Below are 20,262 nucleotides of genomic sequence, written 5' to 3'. Positions count from 1 at the left end.
TGTGTAGAGGGAAGTTTATAGCACTAAATGCCCACAAGAGAAAGCAGGAGAGATCTAAAATTGACACCCTAACATCACAATTAAAAGAACTAGAGAAGCAAGAGCAAACACATTCAAAAGCTAGCAGAATGCAAGACATAACTAAGATGAGAACAGAACTGAAGGAGATAGAAACACACAAAACCCTTCAAAAAAATCAATGAATCCAGGAGTTGGTTTTTTAAAAAGATCAACAAAATTGACAGACCATGAGCAAGACTAATAAAGAAGAAAAGAAGAAGAATCAAATAGATGCAATAAAAAATGATAAAGGGGATATCACCATGGACCCCACAGAAATACAAACTACCATCAGAGAATACAGTAAACACCTCTGTGCAAATAAACTAGAAAACCTAGAAGAAATGGATAAATTCCTGGACACGTACACCCTCCTAAGACTAAATCAGGAAGAAATTGAATCCCTGAATAGACCAGTAACAGGCTCTGAAATTGAGGCAATGATTAATAGCTTATCAACCAAACAAAGTCCAGGACCATACAGACTCACAGCTGAATTCTACCAGAGGTACAAGGAGGATCTGGTACCATTTCCTCTGAAACTATTCCAAGCAACAGAAAAAGAGGGAATCTTCCCTAACTCATTTTATGCAGATGACACATCTTGATACCAAAGCCTGGCAGAGACACAACAAAAAAAGAGAATTTTAGACCAATATCCCTGAGGAACATTGATGCAAAAATCTTCAATAAAATACTGGCAAAATGAATCCAGCAGCACATCAAAAAACTTATCCACCATGATCAAGTGGACTTCATCCCTGGGATGCAAGGCTGGTTCAACTTATGCAAATAATAAACATAATCCAGCATATAAACAGAACCAAAGGCGAAAACCACATGATTATCTCAATAGATGCAGAAAAGGCCTTTGACAAAATTCAACAGCCCTTCATGCTAAAAACTCTCAATAAATTTGGTATTGATGGAGTATATCTCAAAATAATAAGAACTATTTATGGCAAACCCACAGCCAATATCATACTGAATGGGCAAAAACTGGAAGCATTCCCCTTGCAAACTGGCACAAGACAGGGATGCCCTCTCTCACTACTCCTATTCAACATAGTGTTGAAAGTTCTAACCAGGGCATTCAGGCAAGAGAAAGAAATAAAGGGTATTCAATTAGGAAAAGAGGAAGTCAAATTGTCCCTGTTTGCAGATGATATGATTGTATATTCAGAAAACTCCATCCTCTCAGCCCAAAATCTCCTTAAGCTGATAAGCAACTTCAGCAAAGTCTCAGGATACAAAAGCAATGTGCAAAAATCACTAGCATTCTTATACACCAATAACAGACAAACAGAGAGCCAAATTATGAGTGAACTCCCGTTCACAATTGCTTCAAAGAGAATAAAATACCCAGGAGTCCAACTTACGTGGGATGTGAAGGACCTGTTCAAGGAGAACTACAAACCACTGCTCAATGAAATAAAAGAGAACACAAACAAATGGAAGAACATTCCATGCTCATGGATAGGAGGAATCAAAATGGCCATACTGCCCAAGATAATTTATAGATTCAATGCCATCTCCATTAAGCTACCAATGACTTTCTTCACAGAATTGGAAAAAAGTACTTTAAAGTTCATATGGAACCAAAAAATAGCGCACATTGTCAAGACAGTCCTATGCTAAAAGAACAAAACTGGAGGCATCACATTACCTGACTTCAAACTATACTACAAGGCTAGAGTAACCAAAACAGCATGATACTGGTACCAAAACAGAGATGTAGACCAATGGAACCAAACAGAGCCCTCAGAAATAATACCACACATCTACAGCCATCTGATCTTTGACAAACCTGACAAAAACAAGAAATGGGGAAAGGATTCCCTATTTAATAAATGGTGCTGGGAAAACTGGCTCGCCATAAGTAGAAAGGTAAAACTGGATCCCTTCCTTACACCTTCTACAAAAATCAATTCAAGATGGATTAGAGATTTAAATGTTAGACGTAAAACCATAAAAACTCTAGAAGAAAACCTAGGTAATACCATTCAGGACATAGGCATGGGCAAGGACTTCATGTCTAAAACACCAAAGCAATGGCAACAAAAGCCAAAATTGACAAATGGGATCTAATTAAACTAAAGAACTTCTGTACAGCAAAAGAAACTACCATCAGAGTGAACAGGCAACCTACAGAATGGGAGAAAATTTTTGCAATCTACTCATCTGACAAAGGGCTAATATCCAGAACCTACAAAGAACTCAAACAACTTTACAAGAAAAAAACAACCCCATCAAAAAGTGGGCAAAGGATATGAACAGACACTTCTCAAACGAAAACATTTATGCAGCCAATAGGCACATGAAAAAATGCTCATCATCACTGGCCATCAGAGAAATGCAAATCAAAACCACAATGAGATACCATCTCATACCAGTTAGAATGGCGATCATTAAAGAGTCAGGAAACAACAGGTGCTGGAGAGGATGTGGAGAAATAGGAATGCTTATACACTGTTGGTGGGACTGTAAACTAGTTCAACCATTGTGGAAAACAGTGTGGCAATTCCTCAAGGATCTAGGACTAGAAATACCATTTGACCCAGCCATCCCATTACTGGGTATATACCCAAAGGATTAGAAGTCATGCTGCTATAAAGACACATGCACATGTATGTTTATTGTGGCACTATTCACAATAGCAGAGACTTGGGACCAACCCAAATGTCCATCAGTGATAGACTGGATTAAGAAAATGTGGCACATATACACCATGAAATACTATGCAGCCATAAAAAAGGATGAGTTCATGTCCTTTGTGGGGACATGAGTGCAGCTGGAAACTATCATTCTCAGCAAACTATTGCAAGAACAGAAAACCAAAGACTGCATGTTCTCACTCATGGGTGGGAATCGAACAATCTTAGACACAGAAAGGAAACATCACACACTGGGGCCTGTTGTGGGGTGGGCGGAGTGGGGAGGGATAGCATTAGGAGATACACCTAATGTAAATGACGAGTTAATTGTGCAACACACCAACATGGCACATGTATTCACATGTAACAAACCTGCACATTGTGCACATGTGTCCTAGAACATAAAGTATAATTAAAAAAAAAGAAACAAAGAATTTATTCTAGACAAATAATGACATTTAAAGGCAACCATGGTTTTAATGGTTCTCTCAATCAAGCAAAAACAATGTAGGAAAATTTAAACATTTAAACCTCAGAAATGCCAGTGAAGACTATAAAACTAATTCAGTTATGATTTCAAAATCGTATTTGATCTATTTATATAAATGTTTTATAAAACAGGAATGAAACCACTCCTCAGTAGGAACTACTCAGTCCTGCAATTATAATTTGAATCAATATCATATGAATATTGAGCAACATTGCCTTGCAATTTTTTCTCTGTTGATTCAAAAATCACTTGTCCTCAAACCTACTTCTGTCTTTTCTTTAGAGACAGGCTCATTTTTGCTTAATGATACGATGCAAATGAAAGGAATACATTTGGGAAAATACGATTTCTCTAGCTCTTTATTTTTTTCTCTAACTCTATAATTTCACTTGTAAATATCAACTATATTATCCAGTCTTTAAGAATCACTAATAGAACAAGAATTATTAGAAAAGAAAATCAGATAAGGCCTCAACAATGGTGACTTTTAATTAGCACTTTTGCAATATGATGTTCTGAAGAAAATATGATTAGTGGTTACTATAATGTTTACAATGTCATTTACCTGAACTTTACATTTGTGTCATTTTTGTAGATAAATAAAGGGACACACTCTCAAAGATTCCATTTCTGATTTATATTTTTTAAAGCAAGGTGATGGTTTAATGGTCTTTAATTCATTTTCATATCATAATGGACAGATGGTGGAGAAGGATTTTCCCCACTGTGTAGGTGTATGATATTAAAGCAATAAACACTATACAAAGTAAGTTAAATTTTCTATAATATATATGATATGTGTGTGTATGTGTGTGTATTTCCTGAGACTAAGATATTTTATTAAGACAAGTTATTCTTCAGGAGCATTTTGTGAAATATCAAATATTAATCTATTTGAATTTATGATTTGATAAAGGGAGTTATTAACTTCTTTCAGATGGAAACCTTTTTGCAACAGGGCAAAATAGATTGGTCCCTAATTTCTTTTTTTTTTTTTCTTTTTTATTATACTTTAAGTTCTAGGGTACATGTGCACAGCGTGCAGGTTTGTTACATACACATACATGTGCCATGTTGTTGTGCTGCACCCATTAACTCGTCATTTACATTAGGTATATCTCCTAATTTCTTAATCACTCCTTCAATAATTCTAGGGACAGACATTCATTAATCAGCTCTCAGATAAGAAACTTGCTCTGTTCTTTTAATGATCAAGTATTCTTGGGAGACTTGATCATTAAAAGAAAGCGGAAAGAATCTCCAACCACCTTTTCCGCTTTCATAATATTAGATTTGTTGCTTCATCACCGAAATTGCCTTTGACTTTCTTCTATACCATCAATGACTAAAATTCAAACTCTCGCTTCTTTTTCCTGAATCAGCCTCTTAGGCTTGAATCCTCAGAATTTTAACATCATTTGTTAAATTATTTTTAAGCACTTGCTTGTAGATTATCTGCTGCATTCCTATTGTTGATGGGATTGATGTTGATCAATGTAAAGGTAAAGGTCCATGTTCAGGTAAATGACGTTGTAAACATTATAGTAACCACTAATCATATTTTCTTCAGAACATCATGTTGCAAAAGTGCTAATTAAAAGTCATCATTGTTGAGGCCTTATCTAGTTACCTTTTCTAATAATGCTTATTCTATTAGTGATTCTTTTTTTTTTTTTTTTTTGAGACAGAGCCTCTCTCTCTGTCGCCCAGGCTAGAGTGCAGTGACGCAACCCCGGCTCACTGCAAGCTCCACGCCATTCTCCTGCCTCAGGCTCCGGAGTAGCTGGGACTACAGGCCCCCGCCACCACCCCCGGCTAATTTTTTTTTTTTTTTGTATTTTTAGTAGAGATGGGGTTTCACCGTGTTAGCCAGGATGGTTTCGATTTTCTGACCTCGTGATCCACCCGTCTTGGCCTCCCAAAGGGCTGAGATTACAGGCTTGAGCCACCGCGCCCGGCCTCTATTAGTGATTCTTAAAGATTGGATAATATAATTGATGTTTACAAGTAAAACTTTAGAGTTAGAGAAAATAAATAGCTAGAAAAATCATATTTTTACAAATGTATTCCTTTCATTTGCATAGTATCATTAAGCAAAAATGAGCCTGTCTCTAAAGAAAAGACAGGAGTAGGTTTGAAGACAAGTGATTTTTGAATCAACACAGAAGAAAATGTTGATCCCATCAACCACAGGGATGCAGGGATTGATGCTGATCCCTCTGAATGATGATATACTGCTAAGTTGAGCCAAAGAAAAAAAAATTAAAAGCATCTTTTCTCTATAACTTCCTTCCAAAAATCAAAGAATGAAATAAGACATGAGAAATTAGAACATAAATTATTAAGATGGGTTCTATAAGACCAAATGTGTTGGTAGACCTATATGTCTGTAAAATGACTTAAAAATGTGTAATTTGTAGAAATATCTCCCAAAATAAGCTTTCAGAAACAGGCTAATTATACTGACTAAATCTTTTTGACCTGTTTTCCTTCACTCATGTAAGATCTGCCTGTGGTGTTTCAAAGCACCCTTCATGCTTTAAACTGTTTCTGCTGGAGCCAGGATCCAAGTTCCATTCATTTTTCTCCCATTTTAGTCCTTAATATGGTATTTAGTAACTGTTAAACATGACTGAATGAATCAAGCATTATAATTTTATATATGAGTCTTATATCAACAGGATTCTAAACACATTGATTATTTTAGCAGTAGATGTAATAAATTGTCTTGATAAACTGCATCACTGATCCATGCTTTACTAGTGACAAAGTTAACCATGTCAACTTTTAGTTATGGCCACAGCTACTTTCTGCTATCCTACTTTATATTCATTGATTCTACCTTGAATATAATTTTTCATTAGCTTAAATTTATATTATCAAAGAAACAAAAAATTAATTAGGCTGACAGATAAAATCAGAGGATAGAAGAATTATCAGGACACTTGTTAGTTACATTAAGATAAAAGGTTTTAGACTTTTGCCCTTACAGACATTTTGATTGAGCTTTTAAAAGTACTGCCATTCCCTGTTTCCAACAGGCTCAAAGCTTAAACTACTAATTTAATTTTTGGCACACTGAATAAAAACTGGGAATTCTGAAATCTGTGTCAATGATGGAATTGTGTCTCTGTTGAAGAGTCGGGGGAAAGAGTGGGGAGGAAACTGTGAGTACAGTTCTCAATTGCCCAGTCCTTTCAGCACCTCATAATTTGTGCTGATGAAAAATACCACAGTTATGCTGCCTGAGTTTGCAGAATAAATAGCTTTGGTTTCCATTACTAACTGTGTTTCTATTTGAATAGCAAAGACTTGCTTTACCTGATTTGTAGAACAGTCACTCTAGTCAATCCGGAGTGAAACAATTGGTAAGTGTAGTTGAAATAATATGTATGAACGTTTTTTAAAAAGTAAGTGCTATAAAAACTCAAGGCATTATTTATTAAATTGTTATATACAATGATAAAAAATTTGTCCAACTTGATGATTCACTAAATTGTTCCAAATAAGTCAAAAAAAGGGGAAGAGAGAGGCTAATAATAGATATTGATGACTTTCACAAATACATTATCATAGATAACTAGCTCTTATCTATGGAAATAGACTTTGGTGATAACATAGAAAAATGAAAATGCAGATCTATGTATAAATTCATATTGATTAATATATAATCTTTTACAAAGCAAAATTATCACATTTGGATTTTTCTTTACTATTGTTTATTATGTACTTAAAGTAGTAGAAATAATAATAATCAGAAGGTGCTAATGATTGAGAGAGAGTGTATGGCTGACAGAGAAAAATAATGAAAGACAATATTCTGTTTTTAAACTATGATTATGAAAAGGTGAATTGTAATTACTGGATAACCTCCATCTACTTCTATAGGGTAAATTAAGAGGGATTATATTCCTCAGTAGAGGAAAATCTGGATTCATTTTGTGATACCAGAGTAGAAACAGTAATTGGCACAAGATCAAACTCAAGGAAAAGACTTTATAGCTAGAAATTTGCTATCATCTGAATGTTATATCTGCCCCAAATTTATATGTCAAAACTTAATCCCAAATGTGATGATATTAAGAGATGGGGTCTTTAGTGGGTGATTGGATCATGAGTACAGAGCTCTCCTGGATGGGATAAGTGCCTTTATTAAAGAGGCTCAAGGAATATCATTGGCCCCTCCAACCATAATCGGACACAGCTAGAAGATGTCCTCTGTGAGGATCAGGCGTTCCCCAGACACCAAATCTGCCAACACCTTAATCTTGGACTTCCCAGCCTTCAGAGCTGTGAGGAATAAATATTTGTTGTTCATAAGCCACGCAGTTTATTATATGTTGTTGTAACAGCCTGAATGGACTAAGACAGAAATATAGATACAGATAAATATAGATATAGCTAGAGGCAGACAGACAGATAGATAGATAGATAGATAGATAGATAGATAGATAGATAGATGATAGATAGATAACCAGGTTGATTTTGACATCTTTAGAGGTGACTGCCTGAATGTGGATGTGAATATCTACAGACCACACAAATACTTAAGGGATCTAAAATACAATTTCACACCTGTATCCTCTGAATTTACATTTTCTGTTCAATAAAAGCTGTATTATACATTATGTAGATATTTAAATCAGTACCTATAACTTCTGCATTATTAATATGTGAGCACCAGATATCCAAAAAAACACACCCACTTCACTTTGCCTTTTACCATGGGATGTGAAGAAGTGATAATCACCATTCCAATAATTTGTACTAGTGGATTTTGACTTCTTTCCTCTGTAAACTGAAAATAAAATTCTGAGCCCCACTACAACCATCTGAATGGATTCCCTCCTCTCAGCCAGCGTATTCCAAAATTAACCTGAAAAGTTGGCTCAGGCCATGGCGGGATGGTAGAGGGTGAGACATGCCTCATTATGTTATCCTCTGTTTTGGGATTCAGGAAAACTGATCAGCATTTAACGTAAACATAGACCATAAGTATGATAAGAAACATTTGCAAGCTAGTCTCTCTGAATCTTGCTACCTGGAGGTTTCATCTGCATGATAAAACTTTGGTCTCCACAACCTCTTATTATAACTCAGACATTCCTTTCTACTGATAATAACTCTTTCAACCAATTGCCAGTCAGAAAATTTTAATATCTACCTGTAACCTGGAAGCCCCCCTGCCTCGAGTTGTCCCCTTTCAAGACCTGAACCAATGTACAGATTAAGTGTATTTGATTGATGTCTCATATCTCCCTAAAATGGCACCATTAGCCACACATAGCTATTTATGGTGCTATTCAGGTCAACTATAATTTTACTGATTTTCTTCCAAGCTGTGCCCCAACCACATTGGGCACATATTTGCAGGAACTCCTAAGGCTGTGTCATGGGTACATCCTTAACTTTGACAAAGTAAACTTTCTAAATTGATTGAGATCTGTCTCAGATACTTTTGGGTTCACACCTCCAAACACTGCTCCAAACACAGTTTGCTCTTAAGCCCATCAGATGAGTTTTTAATTTCAGGCAATATATTTTCACTTCTAGAATATTCATTTGGTTCCTTTTTCACACATTCCAATTTTTGAAATTCTGCATTTTTTCTTGCAATTGTCCACTGTCTTAATCATAAAAGGGCCAATTTTCTTGACATCCTAAGAGATCAAAAGATTCTCCAGACTTTTCTTAATACTTGACTTTAGGCAGAATCCTAGGTACAAACAATATTTCAAGATTATACGTTTAATGCCCTAAATTTTTGTATGTTATCTGCATAATGAGTTGCATTTCTTATTAAATCTCTTTGTAATAGCACTACATATTCTCTGAAACATACAGATCCACAGCCCAGACAATGATGAGATACAGCAAGATAGTGAAATATCACAAAGTACTAGCATTACTTCCTTGGAGCAAGTTCATCATGTATGCAGCAAAAGAGTGGCCTTGCTAAAGTAGAATAAGAGCATTCTACTTACAGACTCTTTTACTGGGGGACAGAAATACTGTCAATATCAGTTAGAAAGCAGTGTCCTTATCTTTCGAACTATTTGCTTGTATCTACCACACTTCAGATAAAATATGCAAAACATCCAGCATAATAAAATGTTTCTAGTCAACGTTTTCTTTGATGACAAACAGTATTAGCATGCTAAAAGTCAACTAATCCTTCTGCTTAAACTAACAATTGATTCACAGATCTTTGCTAAAGTAGAATGTTTACACATATTTTTCTAGACTAGAAAGAATCTTTGGCATTATACTGCTATTCAGGGATGTTGTGTTCAGAAACAAGTTGTGTGTAATAATCCTTAATATAATTCTGTAGTATCATCATTTGGTAATGATTTCTTAGCAGGTACATTCAACACATTATGGAAGGTCTCAATGTCAAATACAAGAGCCATCAAGACCCACTGAAATAGGCTCACGGTTTAGTCAAAGTTATTTGTTTATTAAAATTTTTGATAAAACTTGTGACAGTATGTCAAAGATGAGGGTGCTTTTTGGTCTGGTCACTGGGGGAAAATGTCAGCACCTCTGGATTGCTGGAGACTCCACTGGGTTTTGCTACGTGGACACTGAGGCAAGTCAAGTTATAGAATGTAGTTTGCTTATTTCACCAAATATTTTCAGGGGCCTTTGGGCATGACAGAATGTTGGGTCTAAGATTCTACCATTCCTCTGAAAATGTTTGCTGGGGTTGACCAGACAATTTGCTCTACTGCAAAACTTTTCAAGTTTTCTCATGTCTGCTTCCACCTCTTTTCTTCACTGTGTCTGCTTCCCATTCTTTCCTGTAGTTGTGCCTGTTACCTGTTAGGAAAAGCTAAATGCCACAATTTCTTTACGTTTTTCCTACTGTTTATCTCTTATGATCCCTACTCCTTATCTCTTGTTCTTCTCACTGAAGGGCTTGGCATTTTAGTAAGAACCAGTCACATTTTTAGGGGAAAATTGCCCATTGACGTCATATGAATATTATTTGGGCCATCCATTGTTTTACATTTCTAGATTATATGAATAATCTCTTATAGACTGATGGCTATTTTTTCACTGCCTTAAAGCCTATGTCTCTTCTCTGATTCTGATGCTTTTCTGGATATGTGAAATTATCCATAAGACACACTCCATATATTTGAGGCACTACCACACATAAAATTTATGGTTCGAACAAGAAGAGTGCATATAAAATCTGTTCATAATCTGCTGTAGACACAGTCATAGGTGGTGTTTGGTGGAAAGTGTGTTTAGGAGCTTGGAGAATGACTGCCCTGAGAATTAAAAATGTGTTGCTTCTCTTTCGGCTTCTGGAGGATGCCAATTACCACCATGCTGTTTTTATTTCCTGTCTCCAGATATGATCCAAGGATATTTAGCAGTAGCCAGTGCTAATAATCAGAGTCAAAAGATAGTAGTAGTAGACATTTCAGTCTAATTCTGGAGAATGCTTTTGTTTTTCCTGATGATCTAGTACAATGTTTTTGAAACTTTAATATGCATACAAATTAACTGAGCGTTTTGCTAAAGATGAACATTCTGATTCAGTAGGTCTGGGGTGTGACCTGAGATTCTGGATTTCTAACACACTCCAAAGAAAAACAATGCTGCTGTTCCAAAGACCATACATTGAATTGCAAGAAAGTAGGGTCAATACAGGCGCCATTAGCCACACACAGCTATTTATGGTGCTATTCAGGTCAACTATATTTTTACTGATTTTCTGCCTGCTTGATCTGTCAATTATTGAAACAAGAGTGTTGAAATCTCCAACTACAAACATGAATTTGTCTATTTCTCTCTGCAGTTCTATCAGTTACTATCTCATGTATTTTGATACTCATTTATTGTTAGGCACACAGACATTAAGGATTGTTATTTAGCTTCTTGGACAGTTGAACATTTATCATTATATAATGTTCATCTTTTCCCTGATACTTTTTCTTTTTCTGAAGTATGCTGTTTCTGAAATTTATAGCTATTCCAGCCTTCTTTTAATTACAATTAGCATAGCATGTATTTGTGTATCCCTTTACTTTTAAACTAGCTGAGTCCTTATATTCAAAGTAGGAATTTTGTAGGCAGTTTTCACTCACTCTGCCTTCTTTCAAGACTTTTTGTTCTGTCTTTGACTTTCTGTAGTTCGAATATGTAAACTGCCTAGATATAAAATTGCTGGCATTTTATCTTATTTGTTGTGCTCTGATCTTCCTGAATCTGTGGTTTGATTTCTGTTATTAATTTCAAAAATATCTTAATCATTATTACTTCAAATGTTTCTTCCTCTTTGTTTTCTCTTACTTCCTCTGATATTCTAAGTATGCATATGTCATTCTGTGTGAGATTGTTCTATAGTTCTTGGATATTCTGTTCTGTTTCTTTCTCATTCTTTTTTTCTCTTTGCATTTCAGTTTGGGAAATTTCTAATGACATATCTTCAAACTCATTGATTCTTTCCTTATCTGTGTCTAGTCTACTGATGAACCCATCAAAGGCATTTTTTCATTTCTGTTACAGTGGTTTTGATCTTTACCATTTCCTCTTTATTCCTTCTTAGCACTTTCATTTTTCTGCTTCCATTTCTCATCTTTTCTTGCATGTTTTCCAGAGAGCCCTTAACATATTCATCATTGCTATATTAAATTCTGTCTGTTAATTCCAAAATCTGTGACATATCTGAGTCTAGTTCTGATGCGTGCTTTTTCTCTTCAAAACATGTTATTTTGTTGTTGCCTTTTAGCATGCCTCTGATTTTTATTGATATTTTTACTTGACATGTAATAATTGTACATATTTATGGAATACAGCATAATATTTCAGTATGTATGTCATGTGTCAAATCAGGGTAATTAGCATATCTATCACTTCAAATACAGACTTGCAATTTCCTTGTGTTGGAAACATTCGAAATCCTCTCTTCTAGCTATTGGAAAATATACTATATTATTGTGACCCATAGTTAACCTACAGACCATGAATGTCAGAACTTACACTTCCCCATCTAACTGTAATCTTACCCCTTCCAGTCTCTAGTAACTACTATTCTACTCCCTTGTAATTTTTTGTTGAAAGCCAGAAGTAGTGTATCAGTTGATGTGAATTGAAGAAAATAGGCCCTAAAAATAATCTAACTCCTGGTCAGACTAACATAAAACCACACATTTATGTTTAATGATTGTTATAGTATTATGTGTCACAGACCAACCTTAACTAGTGTCCTCATTTTGTCTCCAGTGTTGTTTTTGTGCTTACTTAACAATTCTTCCTTAAATAGAGGCTACATCTGGCACTCTTTCCGTTGTAATTCTCTGCTATTATACTGGAGCCCTTTTGGCCTGATATTAAGGTATAGGTGGTAGAGAGGTGTTCTTTAATCTTATGATTAGGTCATTCAGAAAGGCTAGAGGATGATAGGGAATGCCTTTCCTCTAGGCCAGATAAGGCTCAGGTAAAGTCTTTTCCCTTGGAGAGGAGACCTTTGTCATGGAGATTGCTCCAGGTGTATTTCACAAAGGTTATTTTCCTCTCCGCCTCTCAGAGCCTGGAGAGGATTTTGGCTCTTCCTTGTGAGATTCTTTTGGAAATTCTAAGAAAATGTGAGAGGTCCTCCAAGACTGCATCCTTTACAAGTTTCTCACTCTCATGCTAGTTCACAACCAGCTTCAACAATTCATGAAAGTTACTAATTTAAATGTCCCTACCAGTTTATGGCTCAAAGAAAAGTGATTAATTACAAGTTGTTCTTCTGTTTCCTTGTTTCAAAGATAGCAGTAACTACTTCCAAGCTCTTTTTTTTTTTTTTTTTTTTTGGAGAAAGGGGATCTTGCTATGTTTACCAGTGTTAAAACAAACTAAATATGGCCTGAGAAGGACTTCATACTTCTATATTTGAGTACTTGTGGATGAACTGTAACTTAGCTTAATAGGCAGACAAGATTGAAAACCTAACAAGAGTATGTGCCTGTAACAATAGCTAAGCCGAGCCTTGGCCAATCCCAGTGGCTATACTTCAACCACTCACAGATTGCTAAGTGTTCAAATTGTGTTCAAATAAGGCAAACACCAACGTGTAACCAATCCAGCTGTTTCTATACCTTACTGCCGATTTCTGTATATCACTTCCTTTTTTTGTCTATAAATTAGTTCTGACCACGAAGCATCCCTGGAGTCTCGCTGAATCTGCTGTGATTCTGGGGATTGCCTGATTCATGAATCATTCATTGCTCAATTAAACTCCTTTAAGAAGTTTCTCTTTTAACACCAGACTTCAAGTATTCCTCCTTTTTCAGCCTCTTGAGTAGCTAGGATTACAGGCACAAGCCACTGTGCCCAGCTAAGCACTTCACATATTGTAGCTAAAACCAGAATTTCCATATGTGTCTATTTAAATTTAAATTGTAAACCAAAAAGTACCTGAGACAAGTCTCAGGAGTTTGTTTTGCCAAGGTTAATGACACGCCTGTGACACAATCTCAGGGGATCCTGACAACATATGCCCAAGGTGGTCAGGCTACAGTTTGACTTTATACATTTTAGGGAGACATATGACATCAATCAATACACGTGAAATGTGCATAGGTTCAGGATACAGAACTGCAGTGCAACTCTACGTTGGGGATGGGGGTTGACTCTGCAGGTCTTAGGTGTATTCAAAGATTTTCTGATTGGCAATTGGATGAAAGAGTTTCTCTAAAGACCTGGAATCAATAGAAGGGAGTTTCTGGGTTAAGATAAACAGTTTTGGAGATCAAGGTTACTATTATTCCAGGTAGCAGACTTCAGAGAGAATAGACTGTAAACGTTTCTTATCAGACCTGAAGAGTCTGCTCTGTCAGTCTTAAGATCTCCATTTTAATGTTAAAGTTGGTCAGCTATGCCCAAATTCCAAAGAAAGGAAGGTAAAACGAGGCATGTCTGACCACCCATTCCCATCACGGCCTGAACTAGTGTTTCGGGGTTTTTGTAGAATGCCCTTGGCCAAGAGGAGGGGTCCATTCAGTTGGTTGGGGGCGCTTAGAATTTTATTTTTGGTTTACAAAACTACGTGAAGTTAAGTAAAATGTAAACATTTGTTTCTTGGTCACACTAGCCATATTTCAGATGTTCAATAGCCATGTATGGCTAGTGGTTTCTGTATGAGACAGCACCCATGTAGAACATTTCCATCATCACAGGAATTTCTATTAGTCAGAGATGGGCTAGAGGAATTCTCTAAAGAAATCTCATGGGGCAATTAGAATCACAAGACAAAATGGGTCAGTATAAAGTAAAATCGTTTAGGGTGATGTAAATCTTTGTCTCAGATTCACTAAATGATAAGAGAGAAAATTCACAAGAGAGGATAACTAAAGAGTTGACTCACGGACCGGGCATGGTGGTTCACACCTGTAATCCCAGCACTTTAGGAGGCCGAGGCCAGTGGATCACCTGAGGTCGGGAGTTTGAGACCAGCCTGACCAACATGGAGAAACCCCATCTCTACTAAAAATACAAAATTAGCTGGGCGTGGTGGTGGGCACCTGTAATCCTAGTTACTCGGGAGGCTGAGGCAGGGGAACTGCTCGAACCAGGGAAGTGGAGGTTGCAGTGAGCCAAGATCCCGCCACTGCACTCCAGCCTGGGTGACAGAGTAAGACTCTGTTTCAAAAAAAAAAAAAAAAAAAAAAAAGAAAGAGTTGACTCACAATAGTCTGCAGTGATAAAGATAAAAAGTGATCTCTACTTTATTATAGCAATTAACCTAAGGCAAAGAAAAAAAAAAAGAAAAAAGACCCAACCCAATGCAAAGACCTTTATATTTTCATAATATAGCTAAAGCCAAACTTGGATTTTCTGCAACTGACTGTCGCTTGTGGATTTAAAACTGAGTCTTGCTCTGTCATATGTCACCCAGGCTGGAGTGCAGTGGCGTGATCTCGGCTCACTTCAACCTCCACCTCCCAGGCTCAAGCGATTCTTGTGCCTCAGCCTCCCAAGTAGCTGGGATTACAGTTGCGTACCACCATGCCTGGTTAATTTTTGTATTTTTAGTCCAGACAGGTTTTGCCATATTGCCCAGGCTGGTCTTGAACTCTTGACCTCAAGTGATCCACCAGTCTCGACCTCCCAGAGTGCTGGGATTACAGGTGTGAGGCACCACACCTGGCCTTGTTTTTATATTATTAAGTATATTTTTCCTGTCAGACAAAAGTCTGAGAATTAGCTAGTAAATTCTAGCTTCAGCTTGTGGTTTTGAGTGTGTAATAAAATTCCCCAAGGATGTATGGTGATTCAGCCCCAGGAATTATTCAGAAATTAATTTCAAAAGCATATAATCCAGAATAAAAGTAAAAAATTTTTAAACGAAAGACAGAGCACGCACACAATTCACTTGCTTCAGAAACAATTAAAAAAAAAAAAAAGAAAATGAGATCCTCTGTACTTTTACTATTAAAGAATGTCATATAAGTGACAGGCTTAATGACTGAAACCTTTGAGGTAATTATACTGCCAGGACAGTTAAATATGATAACGCAATGTTAGACCGGAGAAGCATAGTAATGTTGGCATAGTCTGTGCATTGTCGGTTGTTCAAACATTGTCTTACTGGTATAATACAGCAGTTAAAGATATCTTTTTATATTTTTTCTTAATAATGCTGTATATAACTGATTTAAAATGCCAATATGCTGCTCTGAGTTCCTCACAGGAGCCGCAAGTTTTTACTTTGAACAATGTTTTTTAAATTGAATGTTAAAATTAGAAGTTTATCATTTTGCCTTTGATCCTTTACTTTTATCAGAAAGTAAGAGCCATTCATTCTGGAATGCCATTGGTTGAAGAAAATAAAATATTTCCTATACTATTTTTTTAAATGTGATATTTGGACAAAATGTGATACTTATTAGTAAGAGGCTGATAAATGTATGTTGCACTCCATAGTTGTCCCTCAGTATCCCTTGGGGCTTGGTTTCAGGATCTCCCACAAATCTATGAATGCTCAAGTGTCTGATGTAAAATGGTGTAGTTTTTTGTCATTGCATACATTGTACTATTTGTATATAACCCCTGCACATCCTCCCGTACTCTTTAAATCATCTTTAGATTACTTATAATACCCAACACCATGTAAATGCTAAGTGAATAGTTGTCATACTGTATCATTTAGGGAATAATGATAAGGAAAAAACGTCTGTAGTTGTTCAGTACAGACACATTTTAAAAAATATATTTTCAATCCACAGTCAGTTGAATCCATGGATACAGAACCCATGGATACGGAGGGTTGACTGTATATTAACTTTGTAACTTCTTACTCACTGATTAAATGCTTTCATTACTGAGATTCCTAAAATAAATTCCTGAAAATGTAAAATGGTTATTTTAAGTTTGAGAGAAGCAATGTAATTAAGAATAATTTAAAGACTATTTCTGGGACTGGAAGTTATTGGATGTGAACCTTAATTCCTAATAAGCAACTATGTATCCTCAAATCTTGAAAATTGAAAATAATAATAAAGATCTTGAAAATTTCTAAATCAAATGCCTGGGCCAACTTGATGGCAAATATGTGTAGACATCAATAGAGCCAGCAATGAGCAAAGATATAAAGAAGGAAACAACTGTAATACCATAAGATCTTCTGCCTTCACTTGCAGCATCACGAGGTGGAGGGGTAATATGGAAATTGCAAATATAGCTAATGTTTATCAATCATTTACATGTACCAGGCACCAAACTAATTATTCCTTCATTCCCTCAACAAATATTTATGAAGCCCTTACCATGTGCCAGAAACTGTCTAGACATGTGGGACACTACAGATGAGCCAAGTAGACAAGATTTTCTGTCCTTTTGTAGTTTCTATTTTAGTAGAAGCACATAAATAAGTAAATAATGATCTCAAAAGTACTACGGATAATAAAAAGAGTAGAGTAAGAAATTTGGAGGGTGCCAAGTAGAGGAGAGTAGTTGCAACTTGAAATCTGTGGGCCTCATTGAGAAGGTAAACATTTGAACAAAAGTGTAGGAGAGAAGAGTGCTCCAGGTAGAGACAATAGCTTGTACATGACCTAGGGTGGAGAGTGCTACTGTGCTCAAGATGCTACATGGAAGCCATTGTGGCCATAAAGGAGTGACCAGAGAATTGGGGGAAAAGAGAGGGAAGAAGAAGAGGTCAGAGAAGTCATTAAAGGCGAAACTATAAATATAAGTTGAAGGTAGAGCCAACTGGATTTCCTGCTAATTGGGTACACATGCAAGTGAAGGAGTAGAGTCCACCATATATCCCAAGATTATAGCTTGAGCAACTGAAAGGATGAAATTGCCTTCAGGTAAGACAGAGAAAAAAACAAGTGGAGAAGACTGAGTAGAACATTGAATTTCAATTTTTCTTTTATCTGAAAACAAATTTGAGATTTGATGAGCTTTATTTGATGATTTTTCATGGATTTGAGATGTCTGTGGGAAATTCAAATGGAAGGATCAAGTAGGCATCTTGATATATGAATCTAGAGTTCGGGAGTGATCTACTCTGGAAATACATAATTGGTAACTTTGCACATATATGTGGAACAAAATTGGGTATGTGAACCAGGTACTAAGTTCTGGGACACCTGAATCTTGACTGCTAAAGAATGGGCATTACCAAGAATGGAGCAGAGAAAGAGTGACCAGAAACGGAGAAAACTAAGAGAAGGTGGTATCTTGACCTAAGAGCAGAAAGTTTATGAAGGACAAGGGAAGAAAGCAATTGCATCAAACACCATTCATAAGTAAAGGAAGAGTGAATAAGATGAAGACTGAGAATTGACCATTAAACTTGGGAAATAGAAGAGTTTCATGAAGTAGCAAGGGAAAGTGGCCAACTGGAATGTATGTAATAGGCATAGAAGTAGAAAAAGTGAAGAAAGTGAACATGTAGACCACTAGTTCAGAGAGTTTTGCCGCAAAGTGAAATACAGGAGTGAATCAGTAGATGGCAGGGACGTGGAGTCAAGAGAAGTTTGATGACTTCTTTTAAGATGAGAGACGTCTTTGTATTGTGATGGGAATAATCCCATAGAAAGTGAAAAAAAAATGATGATAGAACAGGGCTGAATTTTTTTTATTAGTCACAAGGTGATGGGACTTACTGTACAAATCAAGGGATTGGTTCTCATAGGAATAAAGCTTATCCTGTCTGTGGCAACAGGCAGGAAAGCATGGCATATGGGTACAGATGCTGCTAGGTCTGAACAGAAGGGAGTAGAAGCACATATGTGGAATAAAAGTGAGCTGACATTCTCTTCTTTACATATATCGTCAGCAGTCAACATGCCCAGCAACTGGGGAAACCTGTGAGTACCAAGACCCTGAAGGAAGGAGCTGGGTGATGCCCTACAGGGTCCACTACAGTGACTTACCAAGCAGTGAGTAACTAATCTGCTGATGGGCGATTTAATATTGCCTACATAAATTCTGATGAATATGAAGCAAATATGCTGATTTTAATTCTAACTTCAAAGTAAGCTGGGCTGATGATTTCAGTTGTATTTTACATTCATTTCCCAATTAAATACAGTAAATTCATGTCATTATCATGGAGGATAAGGTTATTTGAGAGTTCAGTGAAATTGTGCAAATAAAGAACTCAGCATAGTTATGACACAGAGTAAGTACTAAATGAATCTCAGGTATAAGTTAAATAAAACAATCATAATTCTTAGAAAGTAATAATTTATTTTTCATTATTGCTAGGGGTGGAGGGGGTGGCTTTGTTGCGGATAGTGTTTTGTTTTTGTATTGGGGGAGGTCTCGACTGAAGATCAGAATTAGATTTATCTTTCAGGAAAAAAGTTTTATTTATTGGAGATGGGCATAATCATTTTAAATGTAAATCTTTCTCTCTTTAGGTTTTTTTAAATTGAAGAACTGTTCTAAAGGACTTAGGCATTATGATTAAGACTTTGTTTCTCTCATATTCAAATCTCTTTTAAATGCCGTGTGTTTACCAAATTTCTCTCTTTTGCTCCTTAAAATTGTTTATTATTTTGACCCATTTGGCGAAATTTAAAGAAACAATTTTTTCTCCTTTTGAAAAGAAAGGTAAATTAATTTCTTATGGCAAAGATGAGTGAGAGGTTAATTTTGCCAACCAAAGAAATTTGGAGAAAACTTGAGTGAGTGATTTCCCCCATTAGCCTGTGAACAGGTTATTTATTTCACATGAAATTATAAAACAAGTAATTCTGACTTAATGAAATAAAACCAACCCTGAAAACAAATAGGACTCATTTGCAGTTCTAACTGAATTAGATACTGAAAAATGCTTGCATTCTGATATGTTTTGAAAAGTCTAATGAAATTATAAATATAATATTTCAGAGAAGGAAATGTGCATAGACAGCATAATAAGAACCTCATATTCACTTTGCCATTTGAAATATTTCTTATCTATAAGTTGGTGATGTGAAATAATTCAGGAAAATTGAGTTTCAATCCAAATCTCATGAAGTTGCTAAGTATATGTAGTTTATAATGTGTACAGTAGGTCAAATTGATGTTGTCATGCTTAGAGTTAAATGTTTTATTTGATAAATGCAGAAACCCAAGTTTGACTCTAATCAAAGTTTAAAATAAGTTATAAGTAAGATTTAATGTTAACAGCAGGGATTTATTCTAACCATAAACTGAAACAAAAATACCCATATTAATAAGTTAGGATTATGTACAACAGTATATCAAAATCAAACTGTTCTTTTTTTTTCTTTCAAAAGAATAGCTAATGAGCTAGTTAAAGCTAGTTCAACCAGAATGAAATCCCTTTCTCACACAAACACACACACACACACACACACACGTGCTATTGAATAGTAATAAAATAAGAAAATAATGTTATTGTCACTTATAATCATTGCCTTCTAGGTTGAAAACAGTGGTTTTCCTGTGATATCTTTATAAGTTAATAAAAATCAATAAAGTATATAATAATGACAAAAGAGCCACTGTCCTGAGATTAGTAAGAAATATCTTTTTCTAACTCTCCATTCATACAACATATTTTTAAACCCTGGAGAATGGGACATTTGAGGA

At 35.9% G+C, this 20,262-nt stretch overlaps 1 protein-coding gene across 3 annotated transcripts in view; it reads left to right on the top strand.

Annotated features, from left to right (window-relative positions):
• LOC105498558 (fucosyltransferase 9) overlaps positions 1 to 20,262 on the top strand; it is a 195,769-nt gene that overhangs the window by 146,386 nt on the left and 29,121 nt on the right. Inside the window, exon 3 of one of the 3 annotated variants that reach the window (XM_011770705.3) lies at positions 18,497 to 18,599. The exons of the other annotated variants lie outside the window; for them this stretch is intronic. Within the exon in view, the coding sequence (XP_011769007.1) occupies positions 18,563 to 18,599 (37 nt within the window). The 5' untranslated portion in view covers positions 18,497 to 18,562. The remainder of the gene's footprint in view (positions 1 to 18,496; positions 18,600 to 20,262) is intronic. 3 annotated transcript variants of the gene reach the window in all.

Source organism: Macaca nemestrina, chromosome 5 (assembly GCF_043159975.1).
Source record: "Macaca nemestrina isolate mMacNem1 chromosome 5, mMacNem.hap1, whole genome shotgun sequence".
Lineage (NCBI taxonomy): Eukaryota > Metazoa > Chordata > Mammalia > Primates > Cercopithecidae > Macaca > Macaca nemestrina.
Note: the sequence above shows the minus strand (reverse complement) of the source record. Positions and strands in the feature narration are given on the sequence as shown.